General features: G+C 36.4%; 1 protein-coding gene across 9 annotated transcripts in view; it reads left to right on the plus strand.

Moving 5' to 3' along the window:
- Positions 1–14,752, plus strand: part of TMEM156 (transmembrane protein 156) — a 59,526-nt gene that overhangs the window by 15,905 nt on the left and 28,869 nt on the right. For 7 of the 9 annotated variants that reach the window (XR_004182811.1, XR_002522015.2, XM_021938359.2 and 4 more), the window contains exon 2: positions 11,810–12,079. Coding sequence is in view for 7 of the 9 variants with exons in the window: in XM_021938359.2 (XP_021794051.1) it covers positions 11,810–12,079 (270 nt within the window). In the remaining 2 variants the exon portion in view is untranslated. The remainder of the gene's footprint in view (positions 1–11,809; positions 12,080–14,752) is intronic. The other 2 variants (XM_009206673.4, XM_021938363.2) reach the window with 2 other exon arrangements.

The following is a 14,752-nucleotide window of genomic DNA, read 5'->3' on the forward strand; positions in this document are numbered from 1 at the left end:
CAGAGGGTACATGTGCAGGTTTGTTATTGGGTATATTGCGTGATGCTGAGATTTGGGTTTCTAATGATCCCATTGCCCAAGTGGTGAACATATTACCCAATAGGTAGTGTTTAAGCCCTTGCCTCCTTCCCTGCCTCCCCACTTTGGGAATACCCAGTGTCTGTTGAGCCCATCTTTGTGTCTGTGTGTACCCAATGTTTAGCTACCACTTATAAATGAGAACATGTGGTATTTGTTTTTCTGTTTCTGCATTAATTTGCTCAGGATAATGGCCTTCAGCTGCAACCATGTTGTTGCAAAGGACATGATTTCAGTCTTTTTTATGACTGAATAGTATTCCATGGTGTATATGTACCATATTTTCTTTTATTATTATTATTTTTGAGACGGAGTCTCGCTTTGTTGTCCAGGCTGGAGTGCAGTGGTGTGATCTCGGCTCACTGCAACTTCTGCCTCGTGGGTTTAAGCAATTCTCTGCCTCAGCCTCCCGAGTAGCTGGGATTACAGGTGCATGCCACCACACCTGGCTAATTTTTGTATTTTTGGTAGAGATGGGATTTCACCGTCTTGGCCAGACTGGTCTTGAACTCCTGACCTTGTGATCCACCTGCCTTGGCCTCCCAAAGTGCTGGGATTAGAGGCATGAGCCACCATGCCCGGCCCATATTTTCTTGATTCAACCTACCACTGATGGATTGATTCCATGTCTTTGCTACTGTGAGTAGTGCTGTGATAAACGTATGAGTGAAGGTGTCTTTTTGGTAGAACAGTTTATCTTCTTTTAGATATATTCCCAGTAATAAAATTACTGGGTCAAATGATAATTTCCATTTTCAGTTTTTTCAGAAATCTCCAAACTGCTTTCCACAGGACCTGAACTAATTCGTATTTCCACTAACAGCATATAAACTTCCCTTTTCTTTGCAACCTTGTGAATGTCTGTGATTTTTTGATTTTTTAAATAATGTCATTCTGACTAGTGTGAAATGGTATCCCATTGTGGTTTTGATTTGTATGTCTGTAATAATTAGTGATGTTGAGCATTTTTAAATATATTTGTTGGCTGCTTGGATGTCTTCTTTTGAGAAGTGTCTGTTCATGTACTTTGCCCACTTTTTAATGGGATTGGTTTTTTCTTGTTGGTTTGTTTCAGTTCCTTATAGATTTTGTGTATTAGCCCTTTGTAAGATCCATAGTTTACAAATATTTTCTTCCATTCTGTAGGTTGGTTGTTTACCCTGTTGATAGTTTATTTTGCAGTGAAGAAATCCTTTAGTTTAATAAGGTTCCAATTGTCAATTTTTGTTTTTGTTGCATTTGCTTTTGAGGACTTATTCATAATTTCTTTGCCTAAGTTCATATCTAGAAAAGTATTTCCTAGGTTTTCTTTTAGGATTTTTATAGTTTGTAGTCTTACATTTAGATCTTTAATCTATCTTTAGTTAATTTTTGTATATAGTGAAAACGGTTCAGTTTCATTCTTTGCCTATGGTTAGCCAGTTTTCTCCACAGCATTTGTTGAATAGAGTAATCTTTCCCCAGTGTTTATTTTTGTCAGCTTCATCAAAGATCAGTTGGTTGTAGGTGTGCAGCTTTATTTCAGGGATCTCTATGCTGTTGCACTAATCTATGTGTCTATTAATGTTTTTGTACCATTGCCATGCTGTTTTTGTTCCTCTAGCCTTGTAGTATACTTTGAAGTTGGAAGACGTGATGCTTCTGGCTTTGTTCTTTTTGCTTAGGATTGCTTTGGCTATTTGGGCTATTTTGTGTGTTTGTGTTGGGGGGGTGGTTCATATGAATTTTAGAATAGTTTTCTCTAATTCTGAAAAGTAACATTGGTAATTTGATAAGAATAGTGTTGAATCTGTAGATTGCTTTGGGCAGTATGGACGCTTTAATTATATTGATTATTCCAATCCATGAGCATGAAATGCTTTTCTATTTGTTTGTGTTATCTATGATTTCTTTCAGCAGTGTTTTGTAGTTCTCCTTGTAGAGATCTTTCATTTCCTTGGTTAGATGTATTCCTAAGTGTTTTATTTCATGTTTTTTTATGGTTATTTTAAATGGGATTGCATTCTTCGTTTGATTCTCAGCTTGAATGTTATTGGTGTATAGAAATGCTGCTGATTTTTGTATGTTGATTTTGTATCCTGAGACTTTGCTCAAATCATTAGGTCTAGGAGTCTTTTCACGGAATTTTAGGGTTTTCTGGGTATATAATCATATCGTCAATGAAGAGAGATCGCTTGACTTCCTCTTTTCCTATTTGGATTCCTTTTATTTCTCTCTTGCTTGTTTGCCCTGGCTAGGACTTCCAGTACTATGTTGAATAGGAGTGGTGAGAGCTGATATCTTTGTCTTGTTCCTGTTCTTGGGGGCAGAACTTCCAACTTTTGCCCAGTCAGTACAATGTTAGTTGTAGGCTTGTCATAGACGGCTCTTATTATTTTGAGGTGTGTTCCTTCAATGTCTAGTTTGTTGAGGGTTTTTATCATGAAAAAAATGTTGGATTTTATTGAATGCTTTTTCTGCATCTATTGGGATGATCATATGGATTTTGTTTTTATTTCTGTTTATGGGGTGAATCACATATATTGAGTTGAATATGTTGAAATATCCTTGCATCCCAGGAATAAAGCCCACTTGACTGTGGTGAATTAATTTTTTGATGTGCTGTTGGATTTGGTTTGCTAATATTTTGCTGAGGATTTTTGCATCTATGTTCATCAAGGATATTAGCCTATAGTTTTCTTTTTTTGTTGTATCTTTGCTAGATTTTGGTATCAGGATGATACTGGTTTCATAAAATAAATTAGGGAAGAATCCTTTCTCTTTAATTTTTTGGAATAATTTCAGTAGGATTGGTAGCAGCTGTTTCTTTTATGTCTGGTGGAAATTGGCTGTGAATTCATTTGGTCCAGGGCTGTTCTGGGCTGGTAGGTTTTTTATTACTGATTCAATTTCCTTATTCATTATTGGTCTGTTTGAAATTTTTGTTCCTTCCTGGTTCAGTCTTGGGAGGTTGTGTGTTTCCAGGAATTTATCCATTTTCCTCTAGATTTTCTGGTTTGTATGCATAGAGATAGCAGTCTCTGAGGGTCTTTTGTATTTCTGTGTGATTAGTTGTAATGTTACCTTTGTCATTTCTGATCATGGTTATTTGGATCTTCTCTTTTTCTTTATTAATCTAGCTAGCAGTCTATTAATCTTGTTTATCCTTTCAAAAAACAACTTTTGTTTCATTGAACCTCTGTATAGTTTTTTGGGGCCTCAATTTCATTTTGTCTACACTGATTTTAGTTATTTCTTTGTTTCTGATAGCTTTGGGTTTAGTTTGTTCTTATGTTTTAGTTCCTCTAGGTGTATGGTTAGCTTGTTAATTTAAGATTTATCTTCTTGATATAGGAATTAGCACTATAAACTTTTCTCTTAACATTGCTTTTGTTGTAACCTGGATGTTTTAGTAGATTGTTTCTCTATTTTCATTTGTTTGAAAGAATTTTTTGATTTCATTCAGGAGCAAGTTGTTGAGTTTCCATGTATTTGTCTGGTTTTAAGGGTGCCTCTTGGTATTCAACTTATTTTTTAAGGCTAGTATATCTCGTTACTCAAACTCAACAAAAATGAGACAAAAAGAAAAATTTACAAGCCAATCTCACTTATAAATATAGATATAGAACTTTGAAACAAAACATTAAGAAGGCACAAGCAGCAATGTAGAAAAATGATCAAATTAGATTTATTACTGGAGTGCAAGATGAAGTTAGCATTAAAAAAATCTAATAATGTAATTCACTACATTAACAGATCAAAGAAGAAATACTAAATAATCATCTTAATTGTTGAAAGAGCATTCAATTATATTCAATAGTCCTTATAACTAAAAATTCCCAGCAAACTAGGACTAAAAGAGAATTTGCTTAAATTGATAAAGGGCATCTAAAATAGTTATAAGAAATATTCTCAATGATGACACATTGTAAGTATTCTTAAAATCAGGAGCAGGCAAGAATGACCACTCTCATAATTTCTAATCAACATGGTACTGGACGTCCTTGACATTGCAGTAAGACAAGTATAAGAAATAAAAAGTTTGAAGATTGGAAAGCAAGAAGTAAAGTTACATTATTTGCAGTCAATATGCATATTTGCATAGAAAGCCCAAAAGCTACAAAAATTAAATAAAAAAGTTTAATAAAATGGCAAAAAATAAGACTGATATTTAAAAGTCAGTTGTATTTCCATATACCACCAACAGACAGAAAACACATTTCCTGAAAGATACTATTGGCAACAGCAACAAAAAGCAAGGCACCTAGGAGGAAATCTAACTGATATTAATCTAATAATATATAAGATCATAATGGAGAAAATTTAGAAACTTTATGGAAAGATATCAAAGAAACCAAAGAACTCTATATAAATAGAGAGAAAGGGCTGGGCGCGGTGGTTCACGCCTGTAATTTCAGCACTTTGGGAGGCTGAGGCAGACGGATCACGAGGTCAGGAGATTGAGACCATCCTGGCCAACATGGTGAAACCCCGTCTCTACTAAAAAATAGCAAAAAAATTAGCTGGATGTGGTGGTGCGCAGGGAGGCTAAGGCAGGAGAATCGTTTGAACTCGGGAGGCAGAGGTTGCAGTTATGCAGTTAGACAAGACCGCACCACTGCACTCCAGCCTGTTGACAGAGCAAGACTCCATTTCAAAAAATGAAAATAAAAAAATAAAAAAGATAAATAAGTAAATAAAAAGAAAAGAAGAAATGAATGATAGGAGAGATTCAGTTTCATATCTTTCTTCTCCAGCTGATTTCTAGAAGCAAGTCAAAAGTACAACTGGGTTCTTTACCGAACTTAACAAGCTGCTTTTAAAATTTATTGAAATGAGCGAAGGGCCAAAAATTGCTAAGATACTTCTGAAGAAAAATAACAAAGCAAGGGGACTTTTTCCTCTCAGATATAAGAGCTTTTATAAAGGAAAAGTAGTTTGTCAGCATGGTATCTTTGCAAAGATGGAAAAGCGGACTAATGGAACAAAATTGAGAACTCAGAAACGTGCTTGTATGTACCTGGAAGCTTTATATAACAGAAGTGTCATTACAGATAAGAAAAGATAGACTACTCAATAAATGCTAGTATAATTGGTTATACATAAAGAAAAAACAAATTTGGATCCATACATCATACTATATACAATTCTATGTTGTTTTTTTTTTTTTTTTTTTGAGACAGGGTCTTGCTCTGTCACCCAGTCTGGAGTGCAGTGATATGATCATGGCTCAGCACAGCCTCAACCTCCTGGGCTCAAGCAATCCTCCTACTTCAGCCTCTGTAGTAGTTGGGACTACAGGCATGCACTACAACGCCTGGCTAATTATTATTATTATTATTATTATTATTATTATTTTGTATTTTTTGTAGAGATGGGGTTTTGCCATGTTGGCCAGGCTGGTTTCAAGCTCCTGGACTCAAGTGACTCACCCACCTTGGCCTCCCAAAGGACTAGGATTACAGCCATGAGCCACTGTGCCCAGCCATTCCATACATTAAGAAATGAAATGTGAAAGGCAAAACTTTAAAAACAACTTTTAGAAGAAAATATAGGTAAAGATCTTTTTAACTTCAAGGAAGAAGGACTTCAGACACAAAGCTCAAATTATAAAGAAAGTGGTTGATAAATTCACTACATTAAGAGCTCCCCTTAACTAAAAGATCATAAAGAAAATAAATAGATAAGGTACTGACTGTGGGGAGATATACTGATAAAAAATTTAGATAATGTATTGAAATTTTAAGCAGAAAACATAAAGAACTTCTAAACATTAATTAAATAAAAAGACAACCTAACAAAAAATCAAAAATTAGAAAAAATAGAGAAAATTTGGAAAATATACATTAAAACCATGATGAGATTCTATTTAACACTCACCAAATTGGAAAAACCTGAAAAGCATTGGTCAGAATATGTATCAAAAAGAAAGAACGGCCAGGCAGTGGTTCATGCCTGTAATCCCAACACTTTTGGAGGTCAAGGTGGGCGGATAACTTGGAGTCAGGAGTTGGAGACACCAGCCTGGCCAATATGGTGAAACTTCATCTCTACTAAAAATACAAAAATTAGCCAGGCATGGCGGCAGATGCCTGTAATCCCAGCTACTCAGAAGGCCAAGGCAAGAGAATCGCTTGAACCTGGGAGGCGGAGGTTGCAGTGAGACGAGATTGTGCCACTGCACTCTAGCCTGGCAACAGAGTGAGAGTCTGACTCAAAAAAAAAAAAAAAAAAAAAAAAGAATTTTTATACACTGCAGGTGGGAATATAAATTGATACAAACCATTTTTTGTATAATGATATGGCATTTTCTAGTAAAACTGAAGAAACACTAAACACCCAGTAATTAAACCCTTAGTGTACACTAAAGACATGTTCATCAATATTCAGAGTAGCATTATTTTAACATCAACATTACTGCCATACAATTTACATACAGTAAAATGCTCCCATTTTAAGTATATAGTTTGATGAGTTTTGACAAATATACATACCAGTGTACCTAGCACCACAATTAGGATATAACACTTTCTTTCACTCCTAAAAGTTTCCTATTGCTTGTATTAGTCCGTTTTCACACTGCTATAAAGATACTATCTGAGACTGGGTAATTTATAAAGGAAAGAAGTTTAATTGACTCCCAGTTCTGCATGGCTGGGGAGGCCTCAGGAAATTTACAATCATGGTGAAAGCTGAAGAGGAAGAAGTCACCTCTTCACAAGGCAGCAGGAGACAGAAGGGAGAGCGAAGGGGGAAGAGGCTGTTATAAAACTATCAGGTCTTGTGAGAACTCACTCATTATCCCAAGAATAGCCTGGGGAAAACTACCCCACGATCCAGTCATCTCCCACCAGGTCCCTCCCTCAGCATCTGGGGATTACAATTCAAGATGAGATTTAAGTGGGGACGCAAAGCCAAATCATACATTACAAAGCTCCATTACAGAAGAGCCCTTTTCCTACTGCCAATGCAGTTTTCCATTTTCTTGAATTTCATATAAGTGGAATCATACAATATATAGCCACTTGATTTTGGCCTCTTTATAATGCCTTTGAGATTCATCCATGTTGTTGCTTGTAGTTTGTTCCTTTTTGTTGCTGAGTGGTATCCCATTACATGAATACAGCAAGAGTTGTTTATATATTCACTAGTTTTTAGACATTTGAATTGTTTCCAGTCCTTGGCTATTATAAGTAGAAAAGCTGCTATAAAAATTCATGTAAAGGTCTTTGTGTGGACATATGTTTTTATTTCTCTTGTGTAAATTTCTAGGGGTGGAATTTTTGGGTTATATGGTAAGTATATGTTTAACTCATAAGAAAATCTGTTTTCCAGAATGATTATACTCTTTTACATTTCTACCAGCAATGTATGAGAGTTTCAGTTCACAGCAACATTATTCATAAAGCAAAAAATGGAACAACACAAATGTTCACTGTCAGAAGAATGAATAAATTATAGTATATTCATTCATAAGAATACCATATATAATTAACTACAGCTCTATGTATCAACATGACTAAAACATATTAAGCAAAGTAAAAGCGAATCACAGAATATATACAGTATATTCTATATATATGTATATATTTCTAAACTATGCTATAGTGTAGGGGTGAGAAGAGATGGGGTGCTTCAAATATATTGGTAATCTGTTTCTTAATCTGGGTGATAGGTACATGGGTATTAGTTATTATTATTTAACTGGCACAATACATTTTATATATGTGTGTATAATATATTTTTATAATAAAAGTTTAAAAAAAGGTAGTAGATGTTTCTTTAATCTTACTGTTGCTTTTTCTTTAAAAAGAGAAAATAATTGACTTGAGCATTTGTCCTATAGTGCCATGTGTTTTTCCAATACTGTTTAGTATTCTATGTACTTCCTCTGAGAGGTTGCAGTCTTAGTACTGGAGTAATTCTGGAACGCATTTCCATCTCTGAGAGTGAGCATTTAGATGTTGACTCTCAGCAGTATTAATGGCAGGAGTTAAATTCATAAATCCTTGTTTATGGAGATGAGAATATAGTCCACCTGATAGCAAAAATGATTGAGTAGAATTTATTTATTTCTTAAAATTATACTGGGGAAGGATGTGTCTTCTATTTATTTCTTTTCCAATTGCATTATTTAAAGCTGAGGTTTAAAAATCATCATGAAATTACCCCATAGCTGAATATAAAGGATCTGTCATCAATTCTAGAAAGCTCAGTTGGTCACTTATTGAATAAGAAGACTGCAATATTGACAGTAAAAATTTCTCTATCTCTCTTCTAGGTCATATCATAGCAATATAAATTGAAGTTGAAAGTTTCATAAAATGAAAAGTGCCAGTGAGGAAAATGGAAAAATGGCAAGAAATCAGTTTTTCATGTATTTTAGTGATATTAGAAAAGATAAAGATTATAGAGTTCCATCAGATGGTGCATTTCCATATCCTTCCTGGGGCATTATTAGTGAAGGCAATTTTTTAAATTATAGTTACAATCTGATTACAACTTTGATTATAAATATATTAAGATCCCAGCACTTTGGGAGGTGGAGGTGGGCGGATCACCTGAGGTCAGGAGTTCGAGACCAGCCTGACAAACATGAAGAAACCCTGTCTCCACTAAAAATACAAAACTAGCCAGACGTGGTGGTGCATGCCTGTAATCCTAGCTATTCAGGAGGGTGAGGCAGGAGAATTGCTTGAACCCAGGAGGCAGAGGTTGCAGTGAGCCGAGATCATGCCATTGCACTCCAGCCTGGGTAACAAGAGCAAAACTCCATCTTAAAATAAAATAAAATAAATAAATATATTAAGACATAATGGAATTGTGTATTTGAGTAAATTTTGTATAGCTGGAAATTAAATGTGAATTATTACAGAAGCAATTTCAAATATAGAAGCCTAGTAAATGAGCCATTAATTTATTAAATAATAACAAAAATCACCAGTAATTAAACACTTATGGGATTACTATCAAAATACAAATTATACACATTTGACAAATGCTTTAATATCAATCATGAGCTTGACTTTTTTCAAGTTTGAAGCAAGGCATATGAGTAGGGGAAATTATTCAAAAAAATGAAGTAGTTCTTTTATTGTGCTCCATATTATTTAGAAATCTTAAAAATATATTTTGCCCCATATGATTATATGAGAAATGGTGAAGATGCTACATAAAGGTGGAATTAACCATGTCAGTTGTGTTTCTTTTCTTTTCTTTTTTTTTTAAGACGGAGTCTCGCTCTGTCGCCCAGGCTGGAGTACATTGGCACGATCTTAGTTCACTGCAAGCTCCGCCTCCCGGGTTCACGCCTTTCTCCTGCCTCAGCCTCGCGAGTAGCTGGGACTACTGGCACCCGCCACCATGCCCAGCTAATTTTTTATGTGTGTATTTTTGGTGGAGACGGGGTTTCACCGTGTTAGCCAGGATGGTCGCGATCTCCTAACCTCGTGATCAGCCCGCCTTGGCCTCTCAAAGTGGTCAGTTGTTTTCTCATGCTAACAAATGACTACCAGACTGGGCAATTTCTGAAAGATAGGTTGCTTATTCCTTAGTTCATCATTACTGCTAAATAGGAATTCCCAATGTTTACACAGTAAGCTTTGATTATTTTTATGAATTAAATAATAGATAATTCTGTCCTAAAGGTAAGATTAATTTAAAATTTTTACTGTGGAATATAGGTTTGCATCTTATTTATTTATTTATTTATTTATTTATTTATTTATTTAAGATGGAGTCTCACTCTGCCGCCCAGGTTGGAGTGCAGTGGCGCGATCTCCGCTCACCGCAACCTCTGCCTCCCAGGCTCAAGCAATTCTCCCGCCTCGGCCTCCTGTAGCTGGGACTATGGGTGCCCACCACCATGCCCGGCTAAGTTTTGTATTTTTAGTAGAGATGAGGTTTCACCATGTTGACCAGGCTGGTCTCGAACTCCTGACCTCAAGTGATCCAACTGCCTCGGCCTCCCAAAGTACTGGGATTATAGGCATGAGCCATGGCGCCTGGCCTGGATTTGCATTTTAAATGACATATATTTGTACAAATTTCAAAAGTGTTTTCATATGTACTATACAATTTGATGTTGCTATAACCCCATGAGATTAGCAGGCTTATCTCTGTTTTGCTAGTAAGAAAACTAGACTCGTGGAGATTAAATAAATTATCTAAGTATCTTGACTAATGACAGATATAGCACTGGAATCTTTCTTCTCATTTTCAGACACGGTCTCCCTTTGTTGCCCAAGCTGAAATGCAGTAGTGTGATCATGGCTCACTGCAGCCTCAACCTCCCAGGCTCAAGTTATCCTTCTACCTCAGCCTCCTGAGTAGTAAGGACTACAGGAGTACAACACGATGCTAATCTAATTTTTGTATTTTTTGTAGAGTTGGGGTGGCCATGTTGCCCAGGCTGATCTCAAACTCCTGAGCTCAAGCAACCTGCCCACCTCTGCCTACAAAAGGACTGGGATTACAGGTGTGAGCCATCGCATCCAGCCTAGAGTGTTTGTCTTTTGTTTCTGAACTCAGTATTATTTCTATTATACCATAATTTCCATATCTGATGTATGTCTTCAGACGAAAGTAAAAATTATGATGTCATCTTGTTAAATTTCATCTTTAGGGGTTGTGGTAGGCTGAATAATGGCCGTCTAAAGATATCAGGTGCTAATTCTGGAAACCTGTCAATGTTACCTTATAAGGAAAAAGGGTCTTTACAGGTGTGACTAAATTAAAGGTCTTGAGATGTGAAGATTATCCAGGGTTAGCCTTGTGGGTCCTAAATCCAATCACGAATGTCTTTATATAAGAGAGGCAGAGGGCGATTTCACACAACAGAAAAGTAGAAAACAGAGACACAGAGGAGAAAGCAATATGACTATGGAGACAGAGATTAGAGTGATGTGGCCACAAGCCAAGGAATGCCAGCATCCACCAGAGGGCCAAGGAACAGATTCTTCCCTAGAACCTCCAGAGGTAGTACAATCATGTAGACCTCTCAATTTCTGACTATGGAAACTGGTGTTGGACTTCTGGCCTTCAAAACTGTGAGAGAATGAATTTCTCTTGTTTTAAATTACCAAGGTTGTGGTAATTTGTTACAACATCCCTAGGAAACTGATACAGAGATACTGTTCAAAGTTTTCATAACCTGTTCAACTCCATGCAATTGACTTGAGTCTCTATTTTGGAACAGATGGATTCAGAAGAATCTAAGGCTTGTCCATAAAAAATTCCCCAGAACAGAGAATGGTTAAAATGCTGAGATTCCAAGCACTTCTTTATAAAGACACCTGTTCTCTGAGAGTTAATAGGGAATGTTCACAAGTTTAAAAGAGAAATGTTGCTGGGCACTGTAGTTCCCTGTCTCTACAAATAATTTTTTATAAATTGGCTGGGCATGGTGGCATGCCTCTGCAGTCACAGTTACTCTGGTGGCTGAGTTGGGAGAATTGCCTGAGCCTGGGAGGCCAAGGCTACAGTGAGCTATAATTACACCACTGCGTTCTAGCCTGGGCGACAGAGCAAGATCCTGACTCAAAATAAATAAATAAAAATAATAAAATAGAAATATTTAAATGGAATAGTTATTGTTAATTCATGTCAAAAAAAAAAAAAAAAGTCTTATCTCTGATAAGCTAAAATGTACTGAATCCACCTAAGAAAAACTGGGAGCATACTGTGTATTTATTTGAATGCCGAACACTCAAAACTTCAGAGTAAAGCAAGTGTTTTTCTTTTTTCTTTACAGAAAGAACATTGGAGCTATCATGTCTGGAAGTGTGTTTACAATCTAATTTTACCTACTCACTCTCCTCTTTAAACTTTTCTTTTGTGACTTTTCTGCAATCAGTAAGGGAAACTCAAGTTATCATGAGAATCTTTCTAAATCCCTCCCATTTTCATAACTTCACCAGGACTTGCCAAGACATCACAGGTGAATTTAAAATGTGCTCCTTGTGTTTGGTTTGTGAGTCTCAAGGAAACATGGATTTTATTTCTCAGGAACAAACATCAAAAGGTAAACACAAAGTGAAGGTGATAATAAAATGGTATCAGGTATAAATTAATGTATTCTGGTAAAAACATATTAATAATATATTCTTTTTTTTTTTTTTGAGATGGAGTCTCGCTCTGTTACCCAGGCTAGAGTGCAGTGGTGCGATCTCGGCTCACTGCAACCTCTGCCTCCCGGGTTCAAGGGATTCTATTGCCTCAGCCTCCCAAGTAGCTGGGACTACAGGCACGTGCCACCACGCCCAGCTAATTTTTTAGTTTTAGTAGAGACGGGGTTTCACCATCTTGGCCAGGCTGGTCTCGAACTCCTGACCTTGTGATCCACCTGCCTCGGCCTCCCAAAGTGCTGGGATTACAGGTGTGAGCCACCGCACCCGGCGAATATATTCCATTTTTAAATCCAGTGGCATTGGAACATTCAATGATGTGGCTCTTGATGAGTGACTTGTTGGGCTTTGGGATGTTACTTGGTTTTGGTTTACTTTGACTTATTGAAAACAAAGGATTCTTAAAATGCATCAAAATGCCACTGTAATCCACATACATGTGATGGGTGGAGGATTATTTGGCATGTACTCTCTTCAAAAGTAGTAAATCTTTAAAAAACAATTTTAAGTAAATCTGTAGTTTCTCATAGTAAAATCAAACTTTGATTCTCTAAGGAATCATTGAGCCCTTGCATTTGTACCTACTCCTGCTTAACATTTAGTCATTGTATGTGAAGTCTTTTTACTTCTCTGACTTTACAGTGTGCCTCTTGAAGGCAGGGCCTTTGTTTTTGCTTACTACTAAATCTCAAGCTTTGTGCACAATGCCTGACATAATACCTAGTAGACACTCAGTAAATTTCTGTTGAATGAATGAATGAATGAATAAAGAATAACTGCTTATTATCTGCAGTGCCTAACTGAACCTTGCAGTTATCAGGAGACCCATCTATATTATTTAATTAAATCAAATAAAAATGGATCATTAAGAAATTAAATAATTCCTTTACAATCATAAAATATGCTGATGGTCTCAAGCCCAAACATCAAATTTATTATTTGTATTTATTCAGTGAGAGAGGTTGCCTCCTGTATCACTAGATACTGGAATTTATGTTTTTGGCATTCTTTGAGAATGGGAACATTATTTCTTGGCATTTACCTTGTTTTTCTGTTGTTGTTTTCATGTACTTATTGGGCATTTATGTATCTCTTCTTTTAAAAATATTTTGTCATTATAGATTCAGAGGGTCCATGTGCAAGTTTGTTACATGAATATATTTTGTGTAATTGTGAGACTTGGGCTTCTAGTGCACCCATCACCAAAATAGTGACCATTGTACCCAATAGGTAATGTTTCAACCCTCACCCCCCTGCCCCTTGGCATTGACTTTGGATGACGTTCTTACTCAAGTAGTGCTGTAACTCCTCCAGGTTCTGGGCTGAATCCAACAGAAAGCAAATTGTGAAAATACCTCTATGATGATAGAGAACTAGGAAGTGTTTTAAGGGTTGGTAGCTCACAGATCTTATTTCTCTGCTTCCTTTAAAGGTGAAAACAGCACATTGACACGTTGACCCAGTTGCTGTGGCTCTGTAACAAAGTACCCCAAAAACTCAATGGTTTTAAACAGCAATAATTGTATTATTTATTTTCTTTTTTTGTGTGGGTCCTAGATATCTCTATTACATTTTCTTTATCCACTCATCCATCAATGGACATTGTTCTCTCTCTCTCTCTCTTTCTCTCTCCCTCTCTCTCTAGATACCTATCTAGCTAGATTACATTTTCTTTGTCTACTCATCTACCAATGGACATTGATGTTGTTTCTATTCTTCGCTGTTGTGAATGATGCTGCAATGAACATGAGAATGCAGGCTGTGTCTTCAAGATGCTGATTTCAATTCTTTTGACTATATACCAAGAAGTAGAATTGCTGGATCATATGGTGGTTCTGTTTTTAATTTTTTGAGGAACTGCCATACAGTTTTCCATAGTGGCTGGACCATTTTACAATCCCACCAACACTGTGCAAGAGCTTCAATTTCTCCACATTTTTTGCCAACACTTACCTTTCTTTTCTTTTCTTTCTTTTTTTTTTTTTTTGAGATGGAGTTTCACTCTGTCGTCAAAGCTGGAGTGAAATGGCACAGTCTCAGCTCACTGCAACCTCTGCCTCCTGGTTTCAAGCAATTCTCCTGCCTCAGCCTCCTGAGTAGCTGGGATTACAGACGCCTGCCACCATGCCAGGCTAATTTTTTAATTTTTTTTTTTTTTTTTGTATTTTTAGTAGAGATGGTGTTTCACCATGTGTTGGCCAGGCTGGTCTCAAACTCCTGACCTCATGTGATCCACCTGTCTCGGCCTCCCAAAGTGTTGGGATTACAGGTGTGAGCCACTGCACCCGTTTTTTTTTTTTTTTTCCCCTAATGATGGCCATCCTGACAGGTGTGAGGTGTTTCTGATTGTAGTTTTGACTTGCATTTTCCTAATGATTAGTAATATTGAGCACCTTTTCACATGTATCAGTAGGCCATATGTCTTTGTTGGAGAAATGTCTATGAAAGTCTTTCGCCCACTTAAAAATATTTGATATGTATTTTTTTTGCACTTGAGTTATAGGAGTTCCTGATGTATTTTGGATATTAACCTTTTATCAGATAAACGGTTTGAAAATATTTTATCTCAT

Source organism: Papio anubis, chromosome 3, assembly GCF_008728515.1.
Source record: "Papio anubis isolate 15944 chromosome 3, Panubis1.0, whole genome shotgun sequence".
NCBI classification, from domain to species: Eukaryota; Metazoa; Chordata; class Mammalia; order Primates; family Cercopithecidae; genus Papio; species Papio anubis.